The sequence below is a fragment of the Malus sylvestris genome, chromosome 3 (assembly GCF_916048215.2).
Source record: "Malus sylvestris chromosome 3, drMalSylv7.2, whole genome shotgun sequence".
In the NCBI taxonomy this organism is placed as follows: Eukaryota; Viridiplantae; Streptophyta; class Magnoliopsida; order Rosales; family Rosaceae; genus Malus; species Malus sylvestris.
In genome coordinates this window covers 21,551,719-21,571,096 of record NC_062262.1, presented here as the reverse complement: position 1 = coordinate 21,571,096, position 19,378 = coordinate 21,551,719, and the positions used below count along the sequence as shown (strand labels likewise).

At 33.5% G+C, this 19,378-nt stretch overlaps 3 protein-coding genes across 3 annotated transcripts; all 3 read right to left on the bottom strand.

Moving 5' to 3' along the window:
• Positions 1-1,245: 1,245 nt before the first annotated feature.
• On the bottom strand, positions 1,246-2,759 carry LOC126614745 (uncharacterized). The gene is made up of 4 exons (XM_050282400.1): positions 2,629-2,759; positions 2,475-2,544; positions 2,304-2,399; positions 1,246-1,548 (listed from the first exon to the last, which is right to left on the bottom strand). Exons 1-4 carry the CDS (start codon positions 2,757-2,759, stop codon positions 1,444-1,446), a joined length of 402 nt encoding a protein of 133 aa, XP_050138357.1. The 3' UTR covers positions 1,246-1,443.
• A 21-nt stretch (positions 2,760-2,780) lies between these two features.
• Positions 2,781-10,784, bottom strand: LOC126617061 (uncharacterized). The gene is made up of 11 exons (XM_050285131.1): positions 10,329-10,784; positions 5,379-5,656; positions 5,071-5,283; positions 4,883-4,975; positions 4,699-4,797; positions 4,131-4,610; positions 3,903-4,010; positions 3,729-3,827; positions 3,409-3,651; positions 3,096-3,229; positions 2,781-3,000 (listed from the first exon to the last, which is right to left on the bottom strand). The coding sequence occupies exons 2-11, from the start codon at positions 5,640-5,642 to the stop codon at positions 2,781-2,783; spliced, it is 1,953 nt and encodes a 650-aa protein (XP_050141088.1). The 5' UTR covers positions 5,643-5,656; positions 10,329-10,784.
• Positions 6,155-17,564, bottom strand: LOC126617060 (uncharacterized). The gene is made up of 4 exons (XM_050285130.1): positions 17,304-17,564; positions 7,087-9,581; positions 6,875-6,980; positions 6,155-6,799 (listed from the first exon to the last, which is right to left on the bottom strand). Exons 1-4 carry the CDS (start codon positions 17,562-17,564, stop codon positions 6,155-6,157), a joined length of 3,507 nt encoding a protein of 1,168 aa, XP_050141087.1.
• Between the last annotated feature and the right edge of the window lie 1,814 nt (positions 17,565-19,378).

Below are 19,378 nucleotides of genomic sequence, written 5' to 3'. Positions count from 1 at the left end.
ATATTTAGAAATGTAATTTGATGCAATTTTGGCAGAGGGCTGTCCCTGAAATTGGCTCTAGCTTCTTGTGGTTAATATATGTAACTTATTAGGATGGACGACGCGTCTTAAGGGTTATATGGGTTTTTAAAAGGATTTCACAAAACTTAATGAGTCTTGCATGTTCACATTCGATCTGGATGCCACGGACGGGTTGCATGTTAGATATACATTTTATGTTGAAGGTTCCAAGTGAGATATACTTTAGGAAAACCTAACCTTCAAATTGTATGTGCAAGTTATAAGTAATTGGAAGAAAGACGTAAGACTGTTAAGGTGAAGGCGGAACCTTAGTGCTTAATTTTTTTTTTTAAACTATTTTATTTTGTTTTCTTTACTTTCCCAATTTTTTTAATTGTTTTTAATTAAATTCGTTTTTAATATTTTAGCTCATAAAATCAATCTCTTCCCAACTTTGTTTTCAAATAATTAATTAAGATTTGGTATTTACATAAATTATTCATTCAATTCTTGTGGAGAACGACTTTACTTAAGCTGCTATACTACGATAACCTTGTATTCTTACAAGTATATTTATGTATTTTTATCCAGGTGGTAAAAATCTCTATCAAGAAATTTGCAAGTACTCTTTATAACTATTGCCACATCAACAAGTTGTTAATTAAAGCTAAACATAACAGTTTAGAATTTAATAACCAACAAAATGCTCTGTGTGGTTGTTATGATAGAGTCCCGCAGAATGGAGCTCCTGATCAAAACACTACTACAAATTTTTACATACATGACGCATTTTATGGGTCATGTTAAAAGTTTAATGACACAAGGGTTTAGCGTCATCTTTGTGGGTGTCATTAAAGATATTTTTAATGACGTTGAAAGAATGTCATGTATTACTTTTAAGGACGCCTAACAAGCGTCATTGAATTAAGAACTTGTGTCATCTATTACCATTTAAGACATGAAATAAGTGTCATAAACATAGGAATAAGCGTCATGATATACTAATCATGACATACACACAGTGTCATGTATAGCTTTTAGAGACACCTAACAAGCGTCATTGAATTAAAAACGCGTGTCATCTATTTCAATTTGAGATGCAGAATATGTGTCATAAACAGAGGAATGAGCGTCATGGTATAGTAAACATGACATCTGTATAGCGTCATTTACCATAGCACTGCAGTGTCATTGAATATTACCAACGACACACAAAGCGTGTCATAAACGATTCAATACATGTCCTAAAATATGTATGATGACATATAAGAAGACTTACATAATTCATCCAAGAAGCAAGATATTTACCTCAAATTAAACAGTATTGCTTCATAAATTTGTAATTCATCCACTACCAAAGTATTACAAAAGACAATATAATGTGTAGAGTTTCCTACTAAAATAAAACTATAAGTTCACTTAATTTAAAATTTCACAAACCAGCTAATCTAGTGTTTCATCTATTGGGATGAAGTCATCAACATACTCAGCCCACTCTATTCTTAACGCATCAATTTCATGTTGAGTGTATGTAGCTTTTTCTTTGAACTGCAACAAATCACAACCAAAGAGAACATGTCAGGACAAAAACTAATTTCAATCATTTAACTAATAAGGAGGTGGTCAATTAGCATCAACTAGCCCAGAAAGAACAAGGGTTCTCTAGTCGTATTTTTCGCTAATGTGTTTTTTTTTTTTTCCACTTGGTATAGAGCTAATAAAACGTCAAGCGGTCTAGCAAAAGATTTAAACTTTAAAGGCCTCATCTTGATGGTAAATAACACCAAGCTCAAACACAACATGGCTTAACAAAATCAGCTCTGAACCTATTTATTTATCACATTCAAACGTAAACAAAAGATAGACTAGCATTACAATTTTATTGAAGACAAAAAAAAAAAAATCAAGAATTAGAATCTGAATCCAGACAAGAAAAAAAAAACAAACTCATTGATGACTTGAATCAACTCAATACACGAATACCTAGGATGGTTTTGAAGAGCTAAAATCCAATTGGGCATCTTTTGGAAGATTCAAAAGTTCCAATTTCTATTGTAATTAACTTTAATTAAACACTACAAATCACGCTAACAACAATCCATCTCATCATCAATAGTGTGAACATTCAAGTAATTTAGTTCAGTTATGCCGATTTCCTTCATGGGTTGCCAATGATTTGAGTAAAAACCATGGTTAGCTGTAAATTAATTTGCCTGAACTATAAATTACCTACAAAGAACTAATACTAATAAGATAGTAGCGAATACACCCGCTTAAGTGCTCTTTGTAATAGTAGTACTAACCTTGGTAATAATTGAGCAGTTTGGATCATTAATGATTTCCTTCATGTATTTCATCACATAATATCCACATTCTACAGTTCCTTCTTGCAAAGGGCACTGCATATACAAATAAAAAAGAATAAAATGTAAGTTAGTCAGATTAATTTAAAGTCAAAACACAATGTTCCTTACCTTTACTACTTTCCAATTGATGTTTTTTCGACCCTTTATTCCCTTTTGAGCTTTAAACATCTTCAGTGCTCTGCACATAGAGGATAAGAACACATGAATATATACAAATCTTGAAATGCATGAAATAAAGACAAACATATATCCAAATACTTACAGTTCAACAATGTCCTTCATTCCAGGATCTATCTGTATCCAATTAAGCGAGTCCATATAATACACTAATTCCTCATAGGGGTCAATAATAGCCAACAACCAATGAAACCTACAAAACATAGATAATTGCATTCTTTATTACACAATGGTCAACTACTGATCTGTTAGGAACAAAAAATTCAAAACACATAGTACTAATAACCCTTTGTTATACGGAGCAAAAATTAATTGTCCTTTTTTGCAGTTCTGTAATCTAAGAGCCAGTGCATTTGATCTTTGTTCCTTTCTGCCAGCCTTTTGAGAGATTCTGCTAGGATCTACAAATCCAAACAATCCATCAAGATTGTTCTTCTTCAACGTTGACCAAAGTTGCCTACAAAAAAATGAGGCAATTAGTATCTTATCATTACCCAATGTGGATTGCATGCAATAGATTGTATTGTATATAAATTTAAGATTATGTCAAACCTGATGTAAATTGAAATGCAAACAGTCGATATTTCAGCCATAGAACAAAATTGAATGATGTCATCTCCACCAATAAATGTTGTGTGCTCATTTCCAAATAGATCAGATTCCATGATGATAGGCACTGTAACATCCTTATGCATGTTTTGAGCTATGAGCATAAGTGAACGTAAAGCCAAAGGTTGTTTTTGGGATCTTTGTCTGAGGGGAGGATTCGTTCTCGACTTTGCATAGATAGATTAATATAGTGAAATGAGACATATTAGTACTATAATTTTTTCCACATATTCATAAGAAAATCACGTAGGAGTACCTCATCATTTGTCACAACAAGATGCCGTGGCCAAGCTACGTGACTCCCAATTGCTTGTTTGATATTCACAGCTTCACAACTAGGTATTGGAAGAAGAGCATCTTCTTTAATTGCTACATCAATAGAAACACGTAGATTCATAGGCCCAAGTGGAACTCCATGTATTGGCCCGTCTAATGGAATGACTGATCCATATGCAACAATGTTACTAGCAGTGTCTATAGCGAGCTTGCACTGTTGTACCTTAAAAAAATATTTCATTAATAATCAACTACTGTTGGGATTATAGCATAAATAGGGAAGACATAAAAGGCATGTACCTTCTTGATATCAGATATTTTTTCCATGGAATTTGCAATTTTGTTTGTCTCATTATTGATGTTCACATCATATATGTTCTGTTGGTCACTTTGCTTTACCTTGAAAAATTAAATTTAATTAATAATCGCTACTTCAAATAGCCAAGAAGAACAAATACTGCAATGACTATGTACCTTGAAATACTTCTTGATATCACTTTCTTTTTCGTTTGAATTTGCAATTTTGTTCGTCTTTTCCATGATGTTCAAATCAGATATTTCCTGCATATCCTTTTGCTTGACCTAAGAAAAGTAAACTTAGATTAACATGCTACTATTATAGTTAAGAAGAACGAAACTTGCATGACTAGTACATACCTTCATAGCTTCAATCTTATCCATGGTTTTAGTATTCTTGCTAACCTTTTGTTTCACTCTCTTCTTAGACATGATTTCCGGCACATCGTCATGTTTCGCTCTCTTCTTAGACATGATTTCCACCAGATCACCCTGTTTCACTTTCTCAGTAGATGTTTCATTTTTTTCTTTCTTTGCTGTGCAACTAGCTTTCTCAGAAATATGATTGGACTGTACCACATTAGATTGGACTAACTCTTGCATCTTGCTCAACTGATCTGGAGTTAACAAAGAAGCAATCAAATTGAACTTCTTATTTAACTCCTCAATGTGTAAACTTTGCTGCTCCAAATGTGTTTGCATCATTTGTTGTTGACTCGATTGAGTTTTGCATCTTGGAGTCTTGAAGTACAATTTATGACTGATGCCAGTTCCAACACCTCTTACACGACCCGAATATTCAGGTGTTTCCAAAGCAATTGTCAATATGTCATTACTACCAGACGTTCGCAAAGTCCCATCTTCAACGGCCTTAGTTACTTCATCCTATAACAATTGGCATTAGTATGAAATACATCAATTAAGTATCTTTCCCAACCTTACACATAAAACTTACTATTTTATCATCGCGTACTTTCACCATCTCATTCGTATAGTTTCCCTTTTTATCAACACGCCCAAGCTTCCAAAGCACTGATCGGTCAATGTCAGCAGTGATTCCATAAGCTGATTTCTATTTGGATGAACATATCAAAATTAGATCAGATAGTTTTTATTTGTATGATAATTAAATGAATACAAAAGAAACAGGACATTACTATTTGTTCTTCCAATCTTGCATAGCCTTTTCTAGAAAGTCGATGAGGGTACTTATGCTTAGCTCGCCTCCTCGATTGTTCTTCATGGATTTTCTATCAAATGCAATTCAATAATTAGTCTTTAATAATAGCAAAACACAATATTTACCAAATGCTTCTTACTTAATTTTGAAATCATATATACGTACCATATGCTTCTCTGTCAATCTCGACCTCACAAATTCATCCCATACCGGCTGACGAATGAAATCATAGATTTCTGGTGGTTTCTTTAAGACTTCAGGTTGATCTTTGAACTTTAATATGTACTCACATGTTAGACTACTCTTGAACGTTCGCCATGTCTTTGCAGCACTCTTCAAAACATCCGCTCTGCTGTTTGAATGTACTATAAAGGCTTTCTACAAATGCATAATAGAAATTAATCATTACTTTCACAAAGTCGTACAGATGTAAAAGCTTTTTTTTTTTTTTGTTTAATTTTTTGGAGACATACCTGGACCATGTCCCAAATCTTTTTTTTATAAGATGACTCTACTTCTTTCCAAGTTGGAATTGTAATTGGAACTGTGGTACGCGCCATAACACCAATAAAACTAGCTAGTTTTGCTCCTGCAAGTCCACACGGTTGTCCTTTACTGTTATATCCAACCTCCAACCGATCCCCATCACTTCTACCTTGCACCAACTCTTGCAATTGAGTTGCACCTCTTGGTTTCCTTGTTACAAAATCTTGTTCATCTTCTTCTGAATCTGTCATTTCATCAAGATATTCTGCAAGATTCATTTAAAATCAAGACAATGATCAAATTAGTAAGATGAGGAAGAAAGAAATATAAAGAACCTTAAAGGTAATGTTTGGTTCCTTCAATGAACCTTAAACGGATAGGCTCATGCCAATATTTGGTTGAGGAAGAAAGAAAAATAAAGAAATAGGGCAATTGACCATTCTCCAAAATCATAAAACCAACCTTCATTCAATTCAATTCCAATGTTCATTTCAATAAACAAATACTCCCTAAGTGACAATTGTCAATACTCGAAAAAACATAACAACATTAATTCAACTCCCATTTCCACAAACATTTTCATCATACTTCATCTCAGCCTAATAATCTCTAAAAAATTAAGCCTTACCAATAAGTAACAACTAAACAAGATAAATCCAAAAGTATGGAGAAAATATAAAGTCCTAATGTAATTTTAAAATATGCATTCAACATAGCATTCAATAACATATGAAATAGAGTAGATATTCCTCTGAGTGATATACTATGTATTTTCAACCCAAATGCCTTCGCAGTCATCCCGCATGTAGATATCATCAGACTCCTCAGTTAGTACATCAAATGACTCAACGGGTGGCAATTTAGTAGTAAGACATTCACATTCAATTATAGTATCTCCTAGCTCATCATCATGTAGCCAATCATACTGAGGCCCTGGCAGTACAACCGACCACCTTGAATCCTCTGGATCTGCAATGTAAAATATCTGCTTCACTTGAGTAGCTAAAACAAAACTATCTGACTTATGTCCAATTTTGTTGAGGTCAATTAATTTGATCCCAAACTCTTCTAATCTGATGCCACTTTTATTTTCAACCCAATCACACTTAAATACTACACGCGTGAATGCGTTATAATTAAGTTCCCATATCTCTTGAATCACCCCATAAAAAGTCATATCTGCGATAATAGGATTCTTATCCTTAGCGCTTGAAATTTGCATCGTATTGGCCACTAAGCTTACTCCACTATTTTGAGTAACTTGTGAATCATCACGAGACTTAGTGTGAAAATTACAACCATTAACGGAATATCCAGAATATTTTGTTACTTCATCTCGAGGGCCATGTGCTATCCATCTCAAGGTTTCGGATATGTGATTATTAGGGACATTAAGCTCATCCTCAACCTGCATATGTTTGCATAATTAGTTTGAGTTCATAAACAAAACTGTTAGTACATAAGTACAATGCGAGTTTAATACCTTTTTTTGCAGCCAATAAATGAAAGTTCGATTATGTTCATCCTGAAGCCACTTCAAATTTTTTGATTTTTTGGGGTGCTCCTTAATCAAGGATTTCTTATGCTCCCTGATAATTAACATTGAGTTGGTCAAAAGGATAGGAAATGTTGTAAGTAAATGAAAAAATAATGCTAAGTTAAACTATATAAATGAGTATGAGTGGTTGAACTTACTTGATATAAGGTTCCACTTCAAGTGTGTTATCCAAAACATAGTGATGTGCTTGCTGCCAATACTTTTTATCCGCCTTCAAAAATTTTCCAGCCGATAATGGATGGCCAACATCTTTATGATGTGAACGAATCTTCAACGGAATTCCAATTGGGTCTACCCCTGATAAATACTCGCTACAAACCTCTATAGCTTCTTCTGCAATATAACATTCAACCATACAACCCTCTGGACGATATTTATTTCTCACATAACCCTTTAATATTTTCATGTACCTTTCAAAAGGGTACATCCAACGAAAATAAACCGGGCCACATAAGCGAACTTCCCTAACCAAGTGCACTGTGAGATGGACCATTATATCAAAAAACGAAGGTGGAAAAATCTTTTCAAGCAAGCACAAAGTAATCACCAACTCACTTTGTATTTCATCTAACCTTAAAACATCAACTGTTTTGCTGCATAAGTGACTAAAGAATAGACAAAATCTGGTGATAGCATATCTTACATGCTTTGGCAGTACTGCACGAAGTGCCACAGGAAGTAGTTGCTGCATAAGTATATGACAATCATGAGATTTAAGATTAAACAGTTTCAGCTCCTCCATTGACACAAGGTTTCTGAAATTTGAAGAATATCCTGATGGGACCTTGAGTTCGGACAATGCTTTGCAAACTGAAATCTTCTCAGCCTTAGATAATGTATAAGGTGCTGGGGGAAGAAATGTTTTGTTATTTCCATGTTTTGGTGCCAAATCCGTACGTAGACCCAAAGCAATTAGATCATTCCGGGCTGCGACGCCATCCTTTGTTTTTCCAGGAATGTTAAGTAATGTACCATAGATACTCTCACAAACATTTTTCTCAATGTGCATAACATCTAAACAATGTCGAACATGGAGTGACTTCCAATATGGTAAATCAAAGAAGATTGACTTCTTTTTCCAACGAGTTTGAGCATCAGCCTTTTTATCAATTACTTTTGCCTTTGTTCCACTCCTCACCTTCCTTTTTCCAAGGAGATTTACATTCTTCTTACCCCATGATATTTTGATTCCTTCAACTTCATGCAATATTTCTTCCCCGCTCAACGGAGATGGAGCTAACCCAAACTCTTGAGTACCATCAAATGGTTTTTTTTGTTGTCGGTAATGATGATTTTGTGGTAGGAATCTTCTATGACCAGTAAAGATTACCTTTCTCCCTAACTTTAGCCATTTAGAAGATGTTCTATCACCACATATAGGGCATCCAGAGTATCCTTTCACACTACACCCACATAAGTTTCCATAAGCAAGAAAGTCATTGATGGTCCATAATAACACAGCCCTTACCATAAAGTTCTCCTTATTGTATGCATCATAAGTTTCAACACCAATCTCCCATAGAGTTTTTAAGTCATCAATAAGTGGTGCCATATAAACGTCAATATCATTACCTGGTTGCTTAGGGCCGGATATTAACAGTGTTAACATCATAAATTTTCGCTTCATGCATAACCATGGTGGAAGGTTGTAAGTGACCATAATCACTGGCCAACAACTATATCTACTGCTTAAAGCACTATGGGGATTAATCCCATCTGTTGAAATTGCTAGTCGGAGATTTCTTGGGTCATCACCAAATTCTGGCCACATGTGGTCAACAAGCTTCCATGAGGGAGAGTCAGCCGGATGACGCAACTTACCATCAACTTCTCTATCTTGGGCATGCCATATCAAATTCTTTGCTGTCTTGCTATTATAAAACATTCTTTGAAATCTTGGAATAGGGGGAAAATACCATAGTACCTTTGCAGGTACCCCCTTACTAGGCTCCCTAGAACTTTTGTTAACCTTCCATCTAGAAAAACCACATGTAGGACATGCAATTGCATCTAAATGCTCTTTCCTGTATAGGATGCAATCATTGGGGCATGCATGTATTTTTTCGTACTCAATTCCGAGAGAAAACAATGTTTTTTTTGCTTCATACACAGAGGGGGGTATTTCATTCTTCTGTGGGAGCAAAACTCCTAAAAATTCTAGTAAATCTGCAAATAGTTTATCACTACACCCATTCTTTGCTTTTATATTGTACAATCTGACCAAGGTTGATAACTTTGTGAAGTTTGAACCAGGGTATACAGGTTTCTCTGCATCCTCTAACAACTTCTCAAATTGTTTAGGATTTGACGCAAAATGATCATAAGCTGCTTCCACCATCCCGATAATGTTATCTTCAACTATTTCTTCCCGATTACTCATTTTCTCATTCTTACTATCTGGAACAGCTTCTCCATGCCAATACCATGTACAATAACTTTGATCTATACCATTGAAAAAGAGATCCTCTCTTATCTCTTTAACCGTCCTTGATTTAATGTTACCACATTTTAGGCACGGACAACGTATGTAGTTAATATCAGTAGCGTGAAGCATCGCATAATTCAAAAAGTTTTCAACCCCTTCAGAATACATTTGTGATCTTCTATCCATAGACATCCAAGATTTATCCATCTAAAACAGATTGTAAATGCAAGCCAAAGGTCAAGTACGTATGTGTGTGTAAATGCAGGCTAAAGATAAAAAAGAATTTATTACTTCTTGAATTATTTACAGCTATAGTAAATGCAAGCCAAAGGTCACGTATTGTGTGTGTGCACATAGATTTGCATGTACATATGTGTGTGTGTATAGCAGCGTATAAATAGACGAGAGTGAATTCAAGACAAACTGAACATAAAGCTCATTTATCCAATGTGCACTTGTGGGTTAGATATGTGTGTCTGTCTACCTACAAACAATTGAATGCATTGATAGACACCATACTGCTATTAGCCAACACGAGTTATTATGTCCAGTTCATATGTCACATAAGACCATAAACAGAGCTTATGAGGAGTTTTATCAAACATGTGGTGTGCTATAAGCACCAACTCCCACAAGAACACACAATCTAAAGATTAAAAAAAAAACAAGAAGATAAAAGTAATAGTTAATCTAATTCAGAATTGGTATTAAGGGGATGACAAAGTTATTAAAAAAAAAAAAAAAAAAAAAAACAACGATCATGGCAATGACTAACCAAATCAAATCAAATAATCAATCTCAACTACAATTTGTACAACAACTACTTTAGCAAATGACAAGGCTAAACTAAAATCTGTCCAGCCACATAGCTCCAAATAATCCATACAACTTCACAAAAGAGATTAATATATAAATTATTTTCTAGAAAACCCATAACCATTCCAACAAACTTACCTTACACAATTAGGTTTTGAGTGAAATTTGGGGAAGACAATCAATCTGGTTGATGAAGGCTGGGCGTCCCAGAGAGAGAGAGAAAGAGAGGGAGAGATAGAAAGACAGTGAGTGTTCGTGATGAAGACTCTGTGATGAAGACTCTGGGCGTCCCAGAGAGAGAAAGACAGGGAGAGATAGAAAGACAGGGAGTCTTCCGCCATGAGTCGTGAGGGTTGATATTTCATTCTCTATCTGGGAGTTGGCCTGGGACTGGGAGACTGGGAGTGGGTTGGGTAGTGGAGCAAATGAGTCGTGAGGGTTGGGAAGTTTTGATGAATTCGCATACCAGTCTTTTATTTTAGTTGCGTTTATAAATCTTTCCCGTTGGTTTTTTTAGTTGCGTCATCGATTTATTTTAATAACGTTTTTAATAAAAAAATGTCATTAAAAATTTTAATAAGTGTCATAAAAGCTCTATTTTGTAGTAGTGAAAGCAGATCAGCTGCATAGCCTGCATGATGTACAAAAAATCCCAATATAGGAGAAATTAGGTTCCCATCTCTCCTTTTACTACTTCATTGATTAAAACATTATTCTTTTTCAAATTTTGATCAAGATTCTTGGGTATTAATAACGTCATTAATTATTTCAATAATAAAATATTTTTACCTAAAAATATTCATTTAGTGTTAAAAATGTTACAATTAGTATATTTATATTTATGACTAAATTTTTTATCATATATTTTTATTTTTAGTTTGTACCCATTTTTAATTTTCAAACCTTTTTTAATTTGTACCAATTTTCTTTTCATTTTTAATATGTACCAATTTTCTTTTCAGTTTTAATTTGTACTAATATATTAATTTCTTTTTGTGCCCATATTTTTTAAAGTTTTATTTGTATTTGTGCCCATGTGTTTACCATCACGTGATATTTTATAATTAATCAATGATAGAAAAATTACATATGGTATATTTATGTTTTATGGCTAAACTTTGTATCATATATTTATATTTTTAGTTTGTACCCACTTTTAATTTGCAACCTTTTTTTTTAAATTTGTAGTATTTTATTTTTATTTTGAATTTGTACCCATGTATTAATTTCTTTTTGCACCCATATTTTTTAAAATTTCATTTGTACTCATAATTTTTTTAATCTTTTATTTGTACCCTAATTTATTTATAACGTATCTATTATTCGTTATTAATGTACCACTTTGTTATATGTGAAATGTACCAATTTTTTTTAACACAACGGATACATTCTTTTGCCATTTATTATTTCTTATTGTTACATAGTTTTTATCCATTTATTCAATTAAAATGTTTGAATTTTTTTATTGTAGCCATTTCTAATAGTATTATAATGAGAGATTTTAAATTTATAGGATTATAAATCTCATAAAATATCAAACAATTAATGTCAAAACTATGAAAAATAAAAATATTAATAGTAATATAATGAGGTGTACAAAGTCAAAAGATTTTGATCAAACTTTGAATATCATTAAGGTTTGAATCAGAGAATATTAGAGACTAAGGAGCACATCCAAAGTATCCCTAAAATATATTTGAGGTATGCACAGTTGCATTCATGCCATGCTTAGGAGAGATTCAATTATTCAGACAAATATCTTCCAGAAGGGGCCACCAATGAATCCATCCAAATTTAACTTGGAGAGTCTGAAGTCGTTTACTTTGGTTCCTTTCTCCTTACAGAAAAAGGATACAAAGCTACAACCGATCATGTTCTAGTATAAGGTTGTGTGAGACTCCGTATTTTTAAAATATATGTTTACTATTATTCTTTAAAATAGAGCTTTTTTAGATATCATATATATGTGTGTGTGTGTGTTTATTAGATTTCTATATTTATTACTTTTCATACATATGTATATTTGTTACTCTGTATTTATTTATATAGTAAAGTTTATGGGTTAGCATGGGGAGAATTGGTATGTGTCATGAGTGTGCGTTTATTAGATTTCTATATTTATTACTTTTCATATATATGTATATTTGTTACTTTGTATTTATTTATATAGTAAAGTTTATGGGTTAGCATGGAGAGAATTGGTACGTGTCATGACTTAACTCATAGGTACGTGTCATGACTTAACTCATAAGACATCTTTTGTATTCACTATGAGGAGGTGCTTGTAAGCACTATCTGTTAATGGAGGTGGCAAGTGGTCATACTATTGCATGGTACCATTTGAATGCATTTATTTGGCCACTACGTATTAGATTCAACGATCATCTCTTCCTAGCCATAGTTTGTTGGTAAATATAGTGCTAAATTGCTATTAAACAGCAATCAAACTAGAATTGGCATACAAAATTAAATGAGTTTTAGAATAACCTTAATTGAGTCGAGGCAAGCGTTAGACGCTTTAATCTTAAGACGAATTACACCCTACACAGGTGCTAATGGTTACTAGCACTCGTCTCCCAAGATACAACGACTCCACTTCCTTGCTTCAATTTACAAGGATTCTTGAATCAAATTATGCAGGAACTCTCTCACAAAATGGGATGATGAAATCCTAATGGCTTTTTATTTTGTAGTCAATATGCATTGAATGGAATGAAATTGAATTAATAAGCCTGATGAGTGTTCTTATATTTATAGATGCAGATGAGTCTCTTCCAAAAGAGTTTGTCCCAATTTGAAGAGTCAACCAATGCATCGTATTGGATTGAAGGATGCAACTCATCACTCATCAGTTTGAACTTTGAAAGAAGACATTCCTTGGAAGGGAATGTATGTCCCTTTGAATTTGACCCCAAATCAAATTCCTAAGAAATATTTAAATAAATAATATATTGAAAATATCATATTGGGCTCTGACCAAAAATAAAGAAATTTAATATTAAATTTTATATAGATTGTGAATTTAATGTCTAATTTACCCTCAAAAGTTAACTTACACTATTTCTTTATGAATAAGTACCAACTTATCATCCAAAGTTAACTCCATTCATTATTTCTTTATGAAAAAGTACTAATATGCCCTCCAATGTGTATCACATGCAAGTAACGTGACTTAAATTTACGGAAAATTGAATATAGTAGCTTTGAATATAACATTAGGGATGTAATTAACAGATTTTTATAATTTAAGGACTAATTTTTCTGAAAAAAATAGTTTAGGGATCTAATTTTCACTAAGGTGATAATTCAAGGACTAAATTGGCAGTTTACCCAATATTTAAATAAAAAATAGATTAGAAATATTATATTATTGGGCTAATTTGTAATAATTCAATGGGCTTTTATTGAGCTATGTAATTAATCCAACACACTCTTTAATAATTTTCATTCATTGAAGAAATTTAATATCAATTTTTATATCAACTTTCTAACAATCTTCCACATGAGTGGAAATTGACTCAATGATATGCAAATGAATATGTAGACACTACTCTAATTACGGTTTTTAACCCATTCCATTCGATGACACAACTTACACTCTAGTCAATCTTTTTAAAATTGGATCCATTAGGTTGACTATTCCTTTTGGTGCGTACTTCCATCTTATGAAATTATATTTCATTTGAGAGTATAGTTGTTTTTCCATATTAAGTCCTCTATACATATGCTCCTTGAAAACATATGTCCGGATTTACTAAGTAGTTTACTTGACTAACATTTGGGTATACTCCCCCGGTATTTGTAGAAAAAAAAAAACTCCAGTTTTTCCATATACCTTAAAAAATTACTAATAATAACATTTAATTTACGAAGTCCAGTTAATTAATCACTATGAATTACAAAACAAATTACTTTTCGTTTCTTCTTACTTAGATACTTAGTCTCAAGGACAAGACATACCACCACTATTCATTCCCTCACATTGTAGCTGCCTTATAATGCTATCAATAATTTAATTTCATACTTTAAGAAAAACATGTGAAAGATAGGTTCTCTGTCTATCTATACTTCCAGGCTTTGAGACCTCATTAGTCTTCTTGGGATAGGATCCGGCTTCTCTGCCCTCCCACTTCCCATACACTCTTATTCCCTCATATTTTGTGCGGTCACGGTTAAGCTATGTCAACATTTTATATTGATTTTTTTTATAGAGATAATAAGACAAAAAACAATAGTAATTAAAATATTGACGTGGTTTAACCGTGACCGCATAAATAGGAGAGGATGAGAGTATATGATAAGTGGGAGGACAGAGAAACCAGGTCTCTTGGGATAAGCACGTATTGGCACTTCTACCTTTACCCTTTGATCTTTGAGAGTTTTCCATGGCTAAACTCTCATTTTGAAATGCTTAACCCTTTCTTGCAGGCATTCGACTAACATGTGGGGTGAAATTATGACTTTCTTTATTGTAGTTGTCAAAGTAGTACCTTCCTTAATGTTAATTAGCTAATCCTTTATAATTTTTCAAAAGATAAAACTTGATCAGCGTGCATGTTCATATAATTATGTATTTTCATACCACAGAGATTGTGTCTCATAATAACACATCTCCTTGTATCGTTACATTGGATTGATCATGTGAGAATCACAAGATTCATTTTACAATTGGCAATTTTTCATGAAACTTAGCTGATCATCATGAAAACCACGCGTATATCAAATTCACTTTGATAGACCCACCAAGGGTATAGATTACCAGTTTGGTGGCGTCTCCAAGTAGTTGATACTGCGGGTACACATATCTAACGGAAGAGAGACACAACTAAAACCCGCTCATTCTTTTGGAGAAGAACTAATAGGATTTTTACCACCTATAAAAATAAGGATAAAAACAATTAAAAAAAACTTGCAAGAGTACAAGGTTGTTGTAGTATAAACGGCTCAAGCAAGGTCGTTTTCCACAAAGATTGAATGAATAATTTGTATTTAAACTAATTCTTAATTAATTATTTGAAAACAAAGATTGGAAAAAGTTGATTTTGAATTTAAAAATAATAAAAATGAATTTAATTAAAAAGGTTAAAGAAATTGGCAAAGTAAACAAAACAAAAGAAAACGTTTTGAAAACCAAATTGTAAAAGCCTAGTGTTCCGCCGTCCCCTTAACAATCCTATGCAGTTTTACCAATTACTTATGAATTTCTACATATATGCCTTGAAGGTTAGGTTTTCCTAATATATATTTTCCTCGTAATGTTCAAGCGAAAACGTATATCAAACATGCAACCTGTCTGTGATGTTCATATCAAATATAAACATGCAAGACTCATTAATCTTTGTTAAAACCCTTTGAAAAACCATACAACCCTTAAGAGTGTGATGTTCGCCTTAAGTGAACTTACAATTACTAATCACAAGAAGCCCTCCTCAATTTCAAGGTGATGTTCCAACAGAAATTGACACACCCCGATCCTAGAATTAAGGCGTGCTGGCCGTCACGAGTACGCCTTGATTCTAGGATCGGGGTGTGTCAAAAATTGCATCAAATTACTTGTCTAAAAACCCTAATGGTCGTGAATCACTAAGACAATTAGATAGTTTAATCATGGTGATTAATAATTCAAAGCAAGCAAGCATGCATCCATTCATAAGCAAATTAATAAAATCACATATTCATGCTAAGGCTCATGGCTTCGTCCTAGTAAAGAACAAGTTACGAACAATCATAAAACAAAATATTATTAAGAACATGGAAAGAAAACACTTTGAAAATAAACTTCCAAAGCTCTCTAAAGTAGTGCACATGTTCTCTTCTCGTCTCTCAATGTTGCATGCGTTCTCTTCCCCCTCTCACCCTAATAGCTAAAAAGTCTTATTTATACTACTACAAAATAAAACCCTAAAAAGTCTTACAATAAAACTAAGAAACATAATAAAATAATAAAATAGGAAATAAAAAGTTTCCTATTTAAACTAAAATTCGAACTTCTCAGAAAATCAGACTTTTGACCAACCAAATCACTGATTTGGTCCTAAAAGGTCTCATTTTAAAATACCATATTGACTTTCAAAATACCCAAAATGTCCAAAAACGTAAATTTGGGAAAGCTGCGTGTTGAGCCTTTATTTCATTGCCACGGTCAAATAGCTCAGTAGAAAAATCTGAAATTTTGATACAATCATCTTGAAAGACTCACGAATAACCTCCAATTGAAATCACTCCAAAATTCATCCATTTGATCATGTTTTGCTCTAGAGGAAGTCGAATGTCCTACATTGGAAATATATAACAAAGTATCAAAATTCTAACAAAATAACTAATTTATTAATACTAAGATAAGGGTAAAATATATGGTACAATATGGACTCATCAAGAACCAAATGATCCATACAAAGTTTGCTCTTTCGCAAGAAGGTGTCTACTCTTAGAATGCAAACGACACATCGCTTGTGAGAATACCAATTCAAATTAGGGAACTTTAATGAAAAGTACCCGGTACTGTTCACTTTAACGAAAAACCACATTTTTACACTAAAAAGTCAATCGTTGTACTATTCACTTTACCCTTTATTTTGTCTTTATCATTAAAACTCAAAGTTTTCAAGCCCTTTTTCATTAGTTTTCCTTTCAAATTAACATATATATATATATATATATATATATATATATATATTCTTAATTTTACAAACTTACAGACATCATGCATATCACTTACTGTCAGTGATTGACCAAATTAAAAATTATATATATACATTCTTAGTTCCAGAGATGCATAAAAATTAAATATTTAAAACAGAACAAATGAGTTTAAACAAATCATCCAACAAAAATGATTTGCACCGCTTCCCTAACCCAGACGTCTAACATGAGTTCCATACTGATGTGTCTCTAACTGGACATAAACAAACTTTGATCATTCATTCAAGTTTCTCAACACAATAAGATCAACACAACGAGTTAAATAAATATTGGTACTAGAAACTTTATTTATTCAATATTAACCTTGATTACAACAACCATTACATATTAGCTTTGAGCACGACCACCATTACTTGTTCCTTAGGAAAAACAGTCATCACGTTCATTTTGAACATACCGCCGCTAAGGTACCGTTTTCCCACTTAACATTCCATTCTTGGTGAGAACAAACTTATGAGAATCAAAAACCATTTTGAACCCATTCTTGCTAGGCAATGATCCAGAAACCAGGTTCTTCCGAATGTCAGGAACATGAAGCACTTTATTGAGAGTGATCTCCTTCCCAGATGCCATTTTCAGAACCATGTTCCCTTGGCCCTCAACTTTGAAGGTGGAAGAATTTCCCATAAACAGATGCTCTTTATCATCATTATTTTCATAGGTAGAGAACATGTTTCTATCAGAACAAAAGTGAGTGTAGCACCATTATCCACCCACCATTCTTTAGTTTTGCTCACCAAATTAACTTCAGACACGAGTCGTTATATTATGGGAGACGAGCGCAAATAACCATTAGCACCTGTGTGGAGGCATAATTCCTCTTAAGAATGTTGGTAAATATAGTGCTAAATTGCTATTAAACAGTTATTGACACATCCCGACCAGGATTGTCCACTAGGACTCCGAATCAAGTTATGCTGGCTGACACCTGGAAGGTGACGAAGACATAAAGTGTGGTGATGTGGAATATTTGAATAAGTTTAAAAAACTAAATGTGCCTAAATATAGAGTGTGCTGTGAGCAGGAATGAACCCATTTCACACGTGATATCATAGCATAAGTAAAGTATAGTAGAGTGGATTGAAAATCATACAATCGAAGGTAATCTCTAATACCAAGACTTGCCACGAATTATCGTCGATACCAAAACTTTGCTACTGGAACTTGGAGGGATAAAAAGAAACAAGAGTGAGCGGGCCTGAGTATAAAGCTTTAATACAGACCTTCTAAATGATATAACCCCTTGCTGCACTACCTGTATAATTTCAAGGAAATCATACTACATATAAGTATGAAGTCAAATGCAAATCAACATTAAATCCAAAAATAATCCAAAATAACTACATCTCAGCAACAACATAATAAAATCAGGTACTTATCAATCTATGATAACCCACGAGTCGGAGTTGCCTAACGCAACCTATACAACTCATAAATCAATCTATGATAACACACGAGTCGGAGTTGCCTAATACAAACTATACGACTCATAGGCAACCTGTACGACAGTGTCGGAGTTACCTATTATGACCTGTACGACAATGGCGGACTTACCTATCATTGCAAACGACAGTGTCGGAGTTGCCTATTGCAACCTGTACAACAATGTCGGAGTTGCCTACTATTGCAACCTGTACAACAATGTTAGAGTTACCTATTATTGAAACTTGTATGACAATGTCGGAGTTGCGTATTATTGCAACTTGTACGACAATGTCGAAGTTGCCTATTGCAACTTGTACGACAATGTCGGAGTTGCAAACATAAATATAGTCATGCCATCAATCAATCATTTCAAATAACACCATAAACTTACCTGAACTTACCTGCGCGTCCCGCGTTCACCTTAGCACTTTAAAGCATTCACAACAATTATATGTTGGTAATATGCATATGGATATGCCATAATGCAATCTAAAACTCAACCATATCATAGTATTTTAGATTACATAAATATATATATATATATATATATATGACATGGCATAAAATGCATAAATCAATTTGAAAGCGTTTGTGGAATTATCAATCATATATATACGATAAAAAGGAAAAGACCCACTCACCTGAGGTCCGCGTTACGACTCCCTAGCACGAATATCAAGACATCACGAACGATCCTCACCTAGAACAATTATTCAGTCACATCTCAGAACTCTTATCAATAGAACATGTAACTTACATAAAACATATCCCAAGGACGTTCTAGAATGATTTGAGACCCCTTGATCAAAAGTCAACCGTCGGTCAAAGATCAACGGTAGGGTCCACAACACTATGTAACTCAATCCGGAAGAACTGCACCTCGGATTTCCGTTCTGTAACTTCTAGAGATCCAAATTGTGCTTCTAAAACATCATACTAAAGTTTCATTACAATCCAACGGTTGAATCTCCGCCAATTGCCAATTCAAGTGGCAATCAACGTTTTATTTTGCGAACTTACAAATCTAATTTGGGAAGATCTGTACATCATATTTTCAATCC